Here is a 13,447-nt window from a genome sequence, read left to right as displayed (position 1 = left end):
AGTAGCTAAGACTACAGGCACTAAAAGGCCTTTTTGTTATTCAAGTTTTTCTCTTATTCTTATTAGGTCTTTCATTTTATAGTCAGAAGAAGATTACATTTGAAACTGGTATTTATTTCACATTAAAAATTGATTTCAGTTATCTACATTTAGGTCATTTGTTTCTTTCTCTCCCTCCCTCCCTTCCTTCCTTCCTTCCTTCCTCCTTTATTTTTTGCCAGTCCTGGGCACGAGCTCAGGACCTGAGCACTGTCCCTGGATTTTCTCAGGCTAGGGCTCTACCAATTGAGCTTTTTTCTACGTATGTGGTACTGAGGAATCAAACCCAGGTCTTCGTGCATGCTAGGCAAGCACTCTACCACTAGGCCAAACTCCCCGCCCCTGCATTTGGGTCCTTTGTAGTGAGGATATTTACTAAGTCCCTATTTCCCACTAATGAAGAAAAAAGGGCAAGACAGTAAAAACCCACTCAGATGGAATAGGCTACCTTTTACATTCATCTGTAACCAGTAACAACTTGTGATTATATTATAAACACCAGTCTCCATGCTGGGTGCTTGGGACCACGTCTGTTCAATAGAAACATAAAGTAAGCCAACAGGTGCCACAGGAAAACTTCTAGGAGACTCATTACAAAGGGGAAAAAAAACAGATTTTCAGCATTTTGTCAATATAGGATTGGGAGCGTGGCCTTGTGGTAGCGTGCTCACCTTGCATGCACAAATCCCTGGGTTTGGTTCCTTGGTATCACATACACAGAAAAACCCAGAAGTGGCGCTGTGCCTCAAGTGGCAGAGCGCTAGCCTTGAGCAAAAAGTGTCCAAAGGGCAGTGCCCAGGCCCTGAGTTCAAGCCTCAGGACTGGCAAAAAAAAAAAAAAACTCATTTGTACTGAGCTTTTGAAATGGTATGTATAATTAAAAACATATCACTTCCCAATGGCACCAACCAGTTACCTCAAGGTGTGGCCAGATATGCTGGTTTATGTCTCAACTACTGTAATCTCAACTATTCAGAAGATATAGATCTAGAAGACTGAGTTTTAAGGCCTGAAAAAGCACAGGAACAGACATGAAAAAAATGAGAAAGTTCTTTTGAGAAGCTTTGAAAAAAGGAGGCAAATAGGATTAGGATAATAAAATACGTGTCATAAAGTAATGTGATGGAGATACCAGATTGAGTGATGCCCCAGCAGGCACAGCTTAGAGGGAGGGAAAGAGAAACAAGAAGGGACATTGTAGAAGGAAACAATAGTATGTTTAAAGCCAAGAGTCCAAATTGGATATTATAAATCAGCTGCATAGGGACGCTAGAAAAGGATTTGAGAAACACAAAACAAAGGACTGTCAGCAGAGATTCTATCAGGGTAAAAATGTGACCATAAAGTTATCTAAAGAAACTCAAATCTCAACAGATGGAGAGAGACATCTATTCTCCTGATTAAAAGTTAGATATTAGAATGTTAATTTACCTCGTGGTAGTTTTGGTTCAGGTAATTTCAACCAAAGTCTCAAGGGGTCAAAGAATATGAGGCAATGATTACTTGGGAGAATGGGCAAGGATTGTGAAGAAAACAAAAATTGGGAATGGAGGGATCAAAAGAAATTACTTGTCTACTCAGTTTAAAAACGTCAGATTGCTATTGTACTTGTATTTTGGTCCACTAACCTTCCTCGACCCATACAATTTTTTTATTCCCAAATGCTGAGATCCTAAGAGAATACTGCTGTATATCTATCCTACTAACAGGATTATAGAATTCTCAGAAAAAAGAAAATAGGTAGCTAAGAAAGGTTATACAGAAGATTTTTTTTTAAATCAAAAGTCGAGAACCTGAGATTTATGACTAGTTCCACAATCCATCAATTTTAAGTCTCTCCAGCAATCTGTCTGCCCACTCTCCCTGGGAATGGACTGCTGAGGCTGTGGTCTTGAAAAGCCTATCCTTCCACAATCCTCTACATGGCAAAGGCAACCCTATGTAGGAGACAGAAGCTGGGTGTAGAGCTCAGATTAAAATGCTTGCCTAAAATTGATAAGATCCTGGGTTTAATCTCCAACACCATTCAGTCTTGAAATTTTCAGTGAAACTTATAGAATCTATCCACAAATCCCTGAGTTACAATTTCCTACTAGTATGGTCTGGTTATAATATTACTAAAATTCGTACCAACTTCTCAGTTCTAATTCCAGGCCCTTTGTGAAAAATGTTACAATACCATGTTTGTTGTTTTTCTTTAGGGGGGAGGAAGGGTTGTGAGGCTGGTTTCCCCTTCTTACTACCAACAAGCCCTCCTTTGCTAAGAGGACACAATTTCTGGCACCAGGGAAACAAAGGAGTGCTAAGGAGAGTCTCAGTTGGCAGGGTGTTTTGTGATAGTGAGCGATTAATGCCATAAAAATGGTTGGAAAGGAGCTCATTAGATTCTGCAAGGCTTTATAATTTATTATCCTAGGAACCACTCCTAGGCTCAGCACATATTTTTTTTTTTTTTTTTTTTTTTTTTTGCCAGTCCTGGGCTTGAGCTCAGGGTCTGAGCACTGTCCCTGGATTTTCTCAAGGCTAGCGCTCTACCACTTGAGCCTCAGCACCACTTCTGGTTTTTTCCTCTGTATGTGGTACCAAAGAATCGAACCCAGGTCTTCGTGCGTGCTAGGCAAGCACTTTAACCACTAGGCCAAACTCCCGGCCCCTCAGCACATAGTTTTACTGGGGACACACCATAAACCCTTTAGCCTCATTTGCTCAAAATCAACCTAAAAATTGCATATTCTGGAAGCCACACAGCTGGGCAATGCACAATTTCCTCCTACTCGCGTGGCTAGTAGTAGAATAATGGTCGCCTAGGTTACTTTTCAGAGACTGAAAACCACTTTTGCTGAAAGTACAGGGGGGAGGGGGTGTAGGGGAAGGGGCACACAAAAGAGGGGAAATTTGGGCAGGTGTCTGAGTAACTGAGGAGATGTGTCCTTTCCATTGAGCCTGCCTCCTTTGTTGTCTTAAGCTTTGGTCAGATTTCTAGTTAGACAAGGGGGAGTTGGGCCACAAAACTGGAAGGAGCCTCCACGGGAGACTCCCGGTCACCTCGACCTTCGCCGAGCACCTGAGGGACGCCTCCTGGGGAGGGATCCCGGGCGGGGCCGCTGACGCGCCCCGGCTTCCCCTGGGCCGGGGATCTGACCCCTCGCTGGGAAGCCGCAGTTGCCCAGTCTTCCCAGGAAGGCCCCACAGTCCTGCCGACGTCCCCGTGAGAGCGGAGCCGGCGTCTGCCCGGTCGAGGTGAGCTCCCGAGGCTGCGCTGTGCCCCTGGCCCGCCAGCCTCCGCAACACCTCCGTGAACGTCTTCAAACCCCAAATCCGCAGCGAACCGCCGCCGCACCGCTCGGGCGGGGCCCTGGGCGGCCCGGCGCCGCTGTCTCCGGGGTGCGCGCGGGGGACGGCGTCCCCGAGCCGACCGGCGTCCTCTTCCCGCGCGCCACAAGCCCCCGTGGAGCGGGAGATGGGCCGCGCGGAAGGACTCGGGCGCGACGCCGCCGAGGAGGCTCAGAGGAACGGCCCGGTCCCCCGACCTCGGCTTCGGGGTACTCACCGGTAGGGAGTGGCAGCGCGCCCCGCGTGGACTGCTCCTCGGGGACTCGGGCACCAGGCACGGGCGCGGACCTCGGCGGCGGCGGCGTCAGGGCCGTGGCTGAGGCGTCCGTGCTCCCGGAAGGGCGGCGCGGCGGCGTCTCCTCAGCCGCGCGAGCGCCCCCGCCGGGCTCTAAGGGCCGCTCGCGGCTTCCCACCAGCCCGCGCTCCTCTCTAGGCTCGCCGGCGGCAGGCCGCGGAGCCCCGGCTCCAGACGCCTTCCCAAGACAAACCGGAGTGGGGCTGACCCGAAAGGCTCTGAAGAGGCACGGAAACATCCGTGCTAGATGAAGCAACCCGGTCTGTAACTTGAACCATCCCCACGTCGGGCATACACACCGCCATCGCGGAGGAAAGCCCTCGGCCGGAACCTCGCTGTGGTGTCTTCTCCCTTGCCCAGCCCAGAACTCTGCTCTCGTCTTCCCATAAAAGGGGGGCGCGGCCTGCCTGCCCACGTTGTGGTTGACGCTGGGGCCATCATTTCCCCTCCTTGGAAGCCATCACACTGCAAGAGTCACCGCAGGATTCACCGACCTCAAACTCCACTGGCCAGCAGCAGGTCTTTATTAGCAGGCCTAGGGTACAGAGCACCTGACAAGACGAGGTTTCCAGTGCGTCTGACCGGCATACATATGACAACAGGTTCACAAAGCTACAGCATGTATACGTGTATGTATGAAAGTTCTGAGAGAAAGAAGCATGTAACGGTTGGTTGCTGAAGAAAACTTCCAGAGGCCTTGCATTTTGAGAAGGGAAAAAAAAAATCGCAGATTTGGAAAAGCAGAAAATAAATACTAAAAAGGGCAAACTGCACTTGTTTGTTAGATATGTCATTTGAAATATGATGTAAAAATCAATGTTAATAAATTCTTTAATAAAAAAATCTCAGAAAAAAATAGAAAAAAAAAAAGGGCAAATTGAATAGCTGTGCTTGGGAAAAGCATGGCTGGGATGCTGCCACACAGGAGAGGATTAACGTTTAGTTTTTCAGGCAACGGGATAGCTTCCCTTGCTAGGTCAAAAAAGAAAGCCCTGAACACAAAGACTAGGGGAGATTTCTCAGAAAACCAGAGGTCACAGAAGGCAAGAGCCCTTTCACTCTCTCTCTCTCTCCTTTTGGTGGGTCATGGGGCCTGAACTCTTCAGCTACCACTTTGAGCCAAGAGCCACTTCTGGCTTTCTGGTGGTTACTTGGAGATAAAAGAGTCTCATGGATTTTTATAGCCTGGCAGGCTATGAACTGCCATCCTCAGATTTCAGCCTCTTGAGTAGCTAGGATTAGGGGGGTGAGCCACTGACACCCAGCTGAGATGAGTGATCTTTAAAGACAGGTTAAGATAATTCCCTGTACAAAGTTTTCAGACTGAAAATCTTACTAGTAGTCACCTAGTATTAGAGATGAAAAATGGACTTTTACCAGAGACTGAACACTGGTAAAATCCTTTAAGCTTTAAAACAGGTAAGAACTTTATATCTTGCCAAGATAGGACACAATGTACAAGAGAAACAGACATTTCAAACATGCAGTCTCAAACCTTTCTTCTCATTTTTTCCTTTTTAAAGTTAAACTTCAAGCTGGGTGCTGGTGGCTCATGCCTATAATCCTAGCAGCTTCAGCAAGAAGTGGAGATCTGAAGATTATAATTTGGAGCTAACTGGGGCAGGAAGATTGGTAAGACTCTTCCTGCCTTGAACAACAAAGCTAAGGGTCATCTCCCAGGCCCTGAGTTTGGCCACAGCAGATTCATGTGCATGCACACATGAGTCATTATGCTCCAAGTCGTCTAGAATACCTCAGGTTTCTGCATGTGAAGTGGAAGCCACAGGCAGATTCTAAGGCTGATGCAAAATAATCTCTTCATAGCAATATTTCCACAGGGGCTGGGAGTGTGGCCTAGTGGTAGAGTGCTCACCTAGCAGCCCTGGGTTTGAGTCCTTGGTACATATACACAGAAAAAAGCCAGAAGTGGCACTGTGGATCAACTAGCAGAGCACTAGCCTTGACCACAAAGTTTCCACGTACCCAGACCCCTGAGTTCAAGCCCCAGGACTGGCAAAAAAAAAATTAATAATAATAATAAATAAAAGTAAGTAAAAATTCCCTATATTATTCAACTTTTTTCACCTTTAATACACTGCCTAAAATGTTAGCATCTCTGCTCTGAGTAACTTGCCTTACTTGTCTGTACGCTATTAGGTGATATATTTGCTGCTTTTCCTAGTTATTTAGTTTTCCATTCTTTAAAATAACAAATTAAAGTTTCATTTTATTTGCTATCTTTTTAGAAATTTGGGCCCAAACTTAAAAGGTTTCTGTTCACAAGGTGTATAAACTTAAGCCAGAATCAAGAACAAGATAAAAACTTTTAAAGAAGAAAAAAAAGCCTTATCTTTTGGATTAATAATTTTAATTATTTGTTTTAAAAATTAATATTACTATTCTGATGTTGGAAGGGAAGTTCCTGGCAACCCAAATACACATTTTTCTTAGGGATAAAATCGGTTTTGACACTTGCATTCTGGGTCCCCTCTACATGATGAGGCATTGGAAACTACACCTAACAAATTGCTAGCTCCCCTCTCTGTAGAACAGCACCTGAAAATTACGCTCAGAGAATACCATAAAGCTGTTTTTGATTCTGCACTTGGAACTTTTAATTTTCTTGTTTTGCGAGTGGTATTTTTTTACCTGGCACAATTCCTTCCAACCTACGGAAATGTGACCGTTGGTTAACATGTTATCAAAATAGTAAGGTCCCTTCAGGTTTCTACTTTCTTTTGTCCTATCTGTACTGAGGAAGGAAGACTGAAACAAATCAATCTCAGTGTGGTCAGAATCTTACTGAAGAGCTTGCCCCTCACCCAAATGGTTGATGGAGCTAGATCTAGCTTCTCTAATGAGTGTTAAATCTTTGGGGAGGGCTAGGGGGGAGTTCATGCTTGTTTAGAACACACAAGGCCCAAGAATTAATCCCAGGTCAGGAAAAACAAAGAAACTCCCAAACACCTGGGAGTAGTACATATAAAATTCTCAAGATTCTGCAGCTGCTCATCATGCAGCTCATAATTGTGGATGATGGCTTAAGAATTAAACACTAATTTTAGTAGGTAAAAGGTAAAATTTGGCTCTTTGGGGCATAAATTAAAAAGATAATGGACATAAAGCAATTTAGAAACAGCTGAATTCTTTTGTGACTTGTTTTTCTTAATGTATAATTTACAAATAGATTAAAAATTGTACAGTGATAAATCCATATAAAATATATTCCCATTTTACTCATGTAAAGTTAAACAGCAGTAAAAATGAGATATCCTATGTATATGAAAATGTCCTTATTGTGTTCCTGGCATTTCTAAGTTAATCAAATAAAATATGGACTCCCTGAATCAGGGTAAACAGGAATAACTTTGGTGGACATCAACCTAAATTGATTCCACTGATAACTGACAGTTCTAATTTCAGGCCATCATCTACGTTTATAGTATTTTTTTTCTGCAATTATTAACCCCACATTGGCAGATGATTTCCTTGTCAGGTATAGTTCCAGCTTCATAACCATAATCCCATGTCAGTTCTGTTCTCGCTCTCACATACCTACGAAGAAAAGTTAAAAAAATTTATGAAATAATCACCAGGTGGCCAAACTTCAACATCAATTTTCACATGAACATAATTAACCATCCCTTACACCTACAAATTAGGAATGATTTTTGTAAGAGTACTCAGTGACAGAAGGAATATCCCTAAGCAAGGGTGTTTTGTGAACATGAAGTCTGATGTATGTAAGCAGATGGGGGATTTTTTGAACTCAGAAGACATAGAACTCTGTCACTGATTCTTTGAATTGAACTGGCTGACATTTTGACCTCAGCTATTTCAAAAATTAATGGTAACTGAGAACAGGAATTGAAATGTTAAGTATTCAGTAAAGTTGTATTTCTGAACTTTTACCACCTGTTATCCTGAAGATACTGATTTGGATTTTTTTTATGTTCCATGTCCTGTGTCTGCTAGCATTCAGAATTTCATCGTTTTCAGAATATACATCGTGTGTGTGTATGTGCCAACCCGTACTTGAACTCAGTTTGGATGCTGTCACCAACCTATTATTCAAGGCCAGTGGTCTACCACTTCAGCCACAGCTCCATTTCTGTCTTTTCAGTAGTTAACAGGAAGTAAGAGTCTTGCAGACTTTCCTGCTTAAGCTGATTTCAAACTGCAATCCTTAGAACACAGCCTCCTGAGTAGGATTAAAGGTGCCATCTAGTTTTTTTCTTCCCCACCCCCAGGGCCTTAAAAAAGTATAACGAAGCATTCTGCAAATTAAAACAAAACTGCAAGAATTCAAAGTTCTGCTCATTAGGGGCAGTTTAGGAGAACTGAGTATTCTAAAATAACAGTTATGTGGATCTACAGAACAGATTTTATATTACTTTTAAAATCTTATTTGCAGAATTAAATTGTATGAGCAAAATCAAATTCAAACCTGTTGGTAAAGAATGCCACCAATGGGAAATTCCGGTCATGTGTTTCTACAAAAACATTCTGTACGAAGAGATTTGGACAACAACTATGCTGATAAAAAAAAAGAAAAAACAAGTGAGCTATAATAAACCCTGGTGTCTCTGCTTTACAGAATAAGAATACAACTCTGTTTCCAACACATCTCACTGATTTTATTCTTTTATACCAATATATAAAATGCTAATAACTCATCAGTTCCATTAATAGTAGAAACCTACAAAAAAAGCCCTGTTCATATATTCTGATATCTTGCTGGCACAAATGCAAAATGGCACAAAATATCTTTAAATGGGGAAAATTTGTTAAAGAGTTCTCATCCTAAATCTTATTTATCACAAATACGGTATATTCATTGTATTAATATGCAACAAAATAGGCTAATATCTTGGTATTACTATATTCATATTAGTATTATGAATATAATACAACTTACTAATATTATTGGTATTAATAAAATCTTTTGATAAAAAAATTTACTTATTCCACAACATATGATCCATGTGGAAAAATGACACCAGAACCAAGTATTGATGATCAGTCTGTAATTCTAGTCTTTTGAAAGGTTGAGAATGGAGAATTAGGGTTGGAGGCCAGTTAGGGCAAAAAAGTTCACGAGATTTTTTCTCAGCTAGTAACAGTTTGTGGTGGCATGCACCTACCCTTCTAGATCTGAGGGAGGGTGAGATCAGGAGGATGGAGGTTTCAGGCCAGCCAGTGCAGAAGTCTCCATGGATTCCATGAACTTTTCCTTGTCAATAGAAAAACTGTGTGGTGGCGTGCAACTGTCATGCTAGGTACAACAGGAAGCCCTAAATGGGTGGACTGCTATTTAGGTGCATACTTAGGTAGGACATAAAACCCTATCTCTAAAGTAACTGTATAAAAAAGGACTGAAGGCATGACTCAGCTAGTACAATGCCTGCCTACCAAGTGCAAAGCCCCAAGTTCAAATCCCAGTAACACTAAAAAAACAAAATGCTGACTCCAGTTAAGGAAGTCTGAACTAGCATCTGAACATTTTAGTCATCACAATGCCAGTTTTTTTTTTTCCTCCCTTATGACTGTATTCATACCCTGTAAAACAGAATCATCACAGACATATGTAACGGCACTCTTGCTCAGCTTTTTCACTCATGGCAGACATAATACCACTTGAGCCACACCTCAAGTCCATTCTTTTTCCTACTGCTAACTGGAAATAAGAGAATCTCAGATTTTTCTGTTCAGGCTGACTTCAAATCTTGATCCTCAGATCTTAGCTTCCTGAGTACCTAGGATTATAGGTGTAAGCAATCAGCACCTGGCTTTAAAAAGTAAATTGTAAGACAAAGAATATAAAATTCTACCTTTTATATATAAAAAAGGGGTTGGTGGTGGACTAAGGCCAGTGTGATAGAGGCACAATTTCTGCCCCCCCCCCCCCCCCCCGTCAGTCATGGGGCTTGAATTCAGGGCCTGATGCAGTCCCTGAGCAATTTTTTTGCTCAAGACTAGCACTCTACCACTTTGAGCCACAGTGCCACTTCTGGTTTTTGAGTGGTTAACTGGAGATAGAGTTTCAAGGGGATTTTTCTGTCCAGGCTAGCTTTGAAGAGTAATCCTCAGATCTCAGACTCCTGAGTAGCTAGGATTACAGGCATGAGCCACTGGTACCTGACCTTGAGACACAATTCTAAATAAAAAGTTTCATTGAAAGAATTTTTATTTATTTATCTTTTTGTTGGTCATTGGGCATGAAGTCAGGGACTGGGTGCGATCTCTCAGTTCTTCTGCTCAAGCCTGTTTTACTACTTTGAGCCCTATCATCATTTCCAGTTTTCTGGAGATTAACTGGAGATACGCAGCTCATGGACTTTGCTGCCCAGGATGGCTCTGAACCACGATCCTCAGGTCTTAGCCTTCTGAGTAGTGAGAATGAGTGAGCCACCAGCACTTAGTCCTCAAAAATTTAACCTGAAAAACATATGTGAAACTTTTTACAGTCTAGTTAAAAATAGCACCTATGGAGAGGTTTATCAAGTGGATATAGCCACTATTTACCCTCCCCACAAGGCTTTTAACAGGATGCTGCCTTCCCCATGTACTAGCTCATTCCAGTTATTCAGCTGTCTGCTGACTGCCTTCTCCACACATTCACCTATCACAAGACTCACATAGAGGTTACATCTCCATAATATTTCTGAACAAGTTTGTTGTTGCTTTATTTAAGTAATGATTTCTTATCTACACATTTTCTTCTAATGTGAATAGGTGAGCTTGGAAACATGCCTTTATTTTTTCCCAGATATTGTGTGTTGAATTCAGGGCCTCATCCCTTTGCTTTTATCTCCACAACAGAAGTTAGTGAGACTATCTCACTAACTGGCCTCAAACTCAGGTTCCTTCTGCCTCTGCCTTCTGAGTAACTGGGATTACAGGTGTGCACCATCACATCAAGTTTTCAAATACTTTCTTATATACCCTTTTCTTTCTTTCCTCCCTCCCCACTCTTTTTTTCTGCCAGCCCTAGGGCTTGAACTCAGGGCCTAGACATTGTCTTTGGACTTCCTCAAGGCCAGGACTCTACTACTTGAGTCACAGTACCACTTACAGCTTTTTCTGTATATGGGGTACCGAGTAATCAAACCCAGGGCTTCATGCATGCAAGGCAAGCACTCTACCAGTAGGCCATGCTCCCGACCACTCTTGCACACCATTTCTTGGTTTTGGTTTTTTTTTTAAGGAAATGTCTACTGTTAGGCAATTTGAAGCAATTTATATCAATTCATTTGTCCCTCACAACATCTTAAACATTATGCTTACATCATAGACTATGAAGCAAGGCAAAAAGAAGGTACCACAGGCATTCAAGTGAACTCTGACCCAGGTATTCTGGCTTTAAAATCAGGTAATACTACTTTTCCAAGAAGCAGAAGAAAAAACTATATTCATTTATACTCATATTAAGGAAAATCTATACTTACCTATGTAGTATCTATACTTACATTAAAAAAGCGGCCCACATTTCCTTCTTTTGAGGCATCCAATAAAAACACACTCCCTTCACTGAACTTCATTATAGAATCACTTGACAACTCTTCATAAAAGGACTTCTGGTTTTGACATGGTGACGAATTTTCCTCTTGGGGCTTTTGTATTTGAATCACAAACTTCTTTTTCATATCCTCAATACCCAATATGGCTGTTTGGTTACATCTGCTTCCTGGTGGAATTTCTTCACTACATTTAGTTATATCTATCATATCTGATTCAATCAGCTGTTTGTCTTCAAACTGGCTTGAATTTGAGTCCTCTGGTAGACATTATTGGAAGGAATTGTCAGGAAATACACTTGTCTGAGCATCAGTGCTGAGATTAATTAACGGGGTGGTACTGCTTTGTCATAACCTTTATAGTATGTTAAGAGAAGTGGTATTTAATTTCACAAAAACTTGAAGTCTCTGAAGGATAGAGTCTAACCCATAATTATAAGATAATTGGGATAACCCAAATGTTTGGCTTCTGAAGTTGCCTTCTTTCTACTACATAGCAATACCTTTTGATAAATTTTTCTCATTATTTAATATGAAATCTTAAACTGACTTTCTTCTCTTTGACTGTAATTTGCTTTTAAGCATATTCTAAGCATGTATATGTAGAGGGATTAGGAGGCATCTTTTTCCCTCTGATGACCACAGAGAGGCCAGGGAAGACTATCAGAGTTACTGTCCATAGCCTCAACAACTGTTTAGGACACATTAATGTTTGGTGTTTTTGCCAGAGGGTCATATAACATTTATGACTTTATAAATATTAATACTTTTTTTTTGCCAGTCCTGGCTTGAACTCAGGGCCTGAGCACTGTCCTTGTGGGGATTTCTCGAGGCTAGAGCTCTACCACTTGAGCCACAGAAGCACTTTCAAGTTTTTTCTATGTATGTGGAACTGAGGAATTGAATCCAGGTCTATGTGCATGCTAGGCAAGCAGTCTACCATAGGCCAAACTCCTGGCCCCTAAATATCAAAAATAATTTAAAATGGAATGGTTAATAACTTTTCTTAACCAACAATGGAAGCACTTCTAAGAATATGGAACAACTAAAATCCCTTCCTTCCTTCCTCCCTCCTTTTTTTTCCCTTTTCTTCCTTTCTTTCTCTCTCCCTTCCTTCCTTCCTTTCTCTTTCTTTTTGAAGACACCTTGTGTTACCTAACTCAAGAAACAAATTATACTTCAGTCAAAAAGTGTCATGTCAACAAGATGAGGGGTAGGAGAGGGGGGAAGGGAAATGGGGACCATGACATGTGAAAGGGTATCAATGTGTGGGAATTAAGGCACCATTTATCTGGCAAATATCATGTAACCCTTCTATTAATTACAATAAAAATATATTTAAAAAAAGTGTTATATCTAGAAATAGAGCTGTGGCTCAATGTGGTATAGTACTAGCTTTGGGCATAAAATTTTACACAGTGTCTAGACCTTGAGTTTAAATCACAGGACCAGAAAAACTAAAAAGTATGTATCACAGAAGCTGAATATGGTATAATGGTTACTAGAGTCTGAGAAGGAGTGGCTGAAGAGGTAGATGGCATTAGGGGAGGTATTGGGGGAGGCTTCTAACGTCTAATGTTATAGTACAGTAAGGTAACAGAATCGTATATTTATTATTACATATAAATATGTTAGTATAATTTACATATTGTACTTTATATATGTAATTACATATTTTGTTATATATAATAATAACTGCATTTCAAATTGGTCAATTGGGAGAGCTTTTTATTACTTTAAACAAGAAGGAATGTCTTGAGGCAAAAGATATACCTATTATCCTGTCTGATTTAATATGTATAGAATATCACACTATCACATAAATATGCAGAATTACAATGTGCTTAAAAGTATATATATATATATATATATATATATATATATATATATATATATATATATATATATGGGGCCGGGAGTTTGGCCTAGTGGTTAAAGTGCTTGCCTAGCATGCCTGAAGACCCGGGTTCGAGTCCTTGGTACCACATACATACAAAAAAAGCCAGAAGTGGTGCTGAGGCTCAAGTGGTAGAGCTCTAGCCTTGAGAAAGTCCAAGGACAGTGCTCAGGCCCTGAGCACAAGCCCAGGACTGGGAAAAAAAAAAAAAAAAAAGTATATATATATATATGTATATATATATATACTTTTTTTTTTTTTTTGCCAGTTATGGGCTTGAGCTCAGGGCCTGAGCACTGTCCTTGGACTTTCTCAAGGTCAGAGCTCTACCACTTGAGCCTCAGCACCACTTCAGGCTTTTTTCTA

The 13,447-nt window shown here is 41.3% G+C and overlaps 1 protein-coding gene and 1 long non-coding RNA gene across 4 annotated transcripts in view; one reads left to right on the top strand and one right to left on the bottom strand.

Annotated features, from left to right (window-relative positions):
- The first annotated feature begins 4,129 nt into the window (after nucleotides 1–4,129).
- The window catches only part of LOC150056989 (uncharacterized), a 38,088-nt gene continuing 28,770 nt past the window's right edge, over nucleotides 4,130–13,447 (top strand). For both annotated transcript variants that reach the window (XR_016537108.1, XR_016537109.1), the window contains exon 1: nucleotides 4,130–4,296. This is a non-coding gene — a long non-coding RNA (uncharacterized LOC150056989). The remainder of the gene's footprint in view (nucleotides 4,297–13,447) is intronic.
- Nucleotides 6,618–13,447, bottom strand: part of Setdb2 (SET domain bifurcated histone lysine methyltransferase 2) — a 38,819-nt gene continuing 31,989 nt past the window's right edge. Inside the window, exons 12-14 of one of the 2 annotated variants that reach the window (XM_090342161.1) lie at nucleotides 11,137–11,444; nucleotides 8,115–8,203; nucleotides 6,618–7,222 (exon numbers count right to left, since the gene is read on the bottom strand). In XM_090342161.1, coding sequence (XP_090198287.1) covers nucleotides 7,105–7,222; nucleotides 8,115–8,203; nucleotides 11,137–11,444 — 515 coding nt within the window. In that variant the 3' untranslated portion in view covers nucleotides 6,618–7,104. Of the gene's footprint in view, nucleotides 7,223–8,114; nucleotides 8,204–9,572; nucleotides 10,106–11,136; nucleotides 11,445–13,447 lie in introns of those variants that run through there. The other variant, XM_090342162.1, reaches the window with a different exon arrangement.

Source organism: Megascapheus bottae, chromosome 11 (genome assembly GCF_031878675.1).
Source record: "Megascapheus bottae isolate mThoBot1 chromosome 11, mThoBot2.hap1, whole genome shotgun sequence".
NCBI classification, from domain to species: domain Eukaryota; kingdom Metazoa; phylum Chordata; class Mammalia; order Rodentia; family Geomyidae; genus Megascapheus; species Megascapheus bottae.
This window is presented reverse-complemented; position numbering and strand designations above follow the sequence as displayed.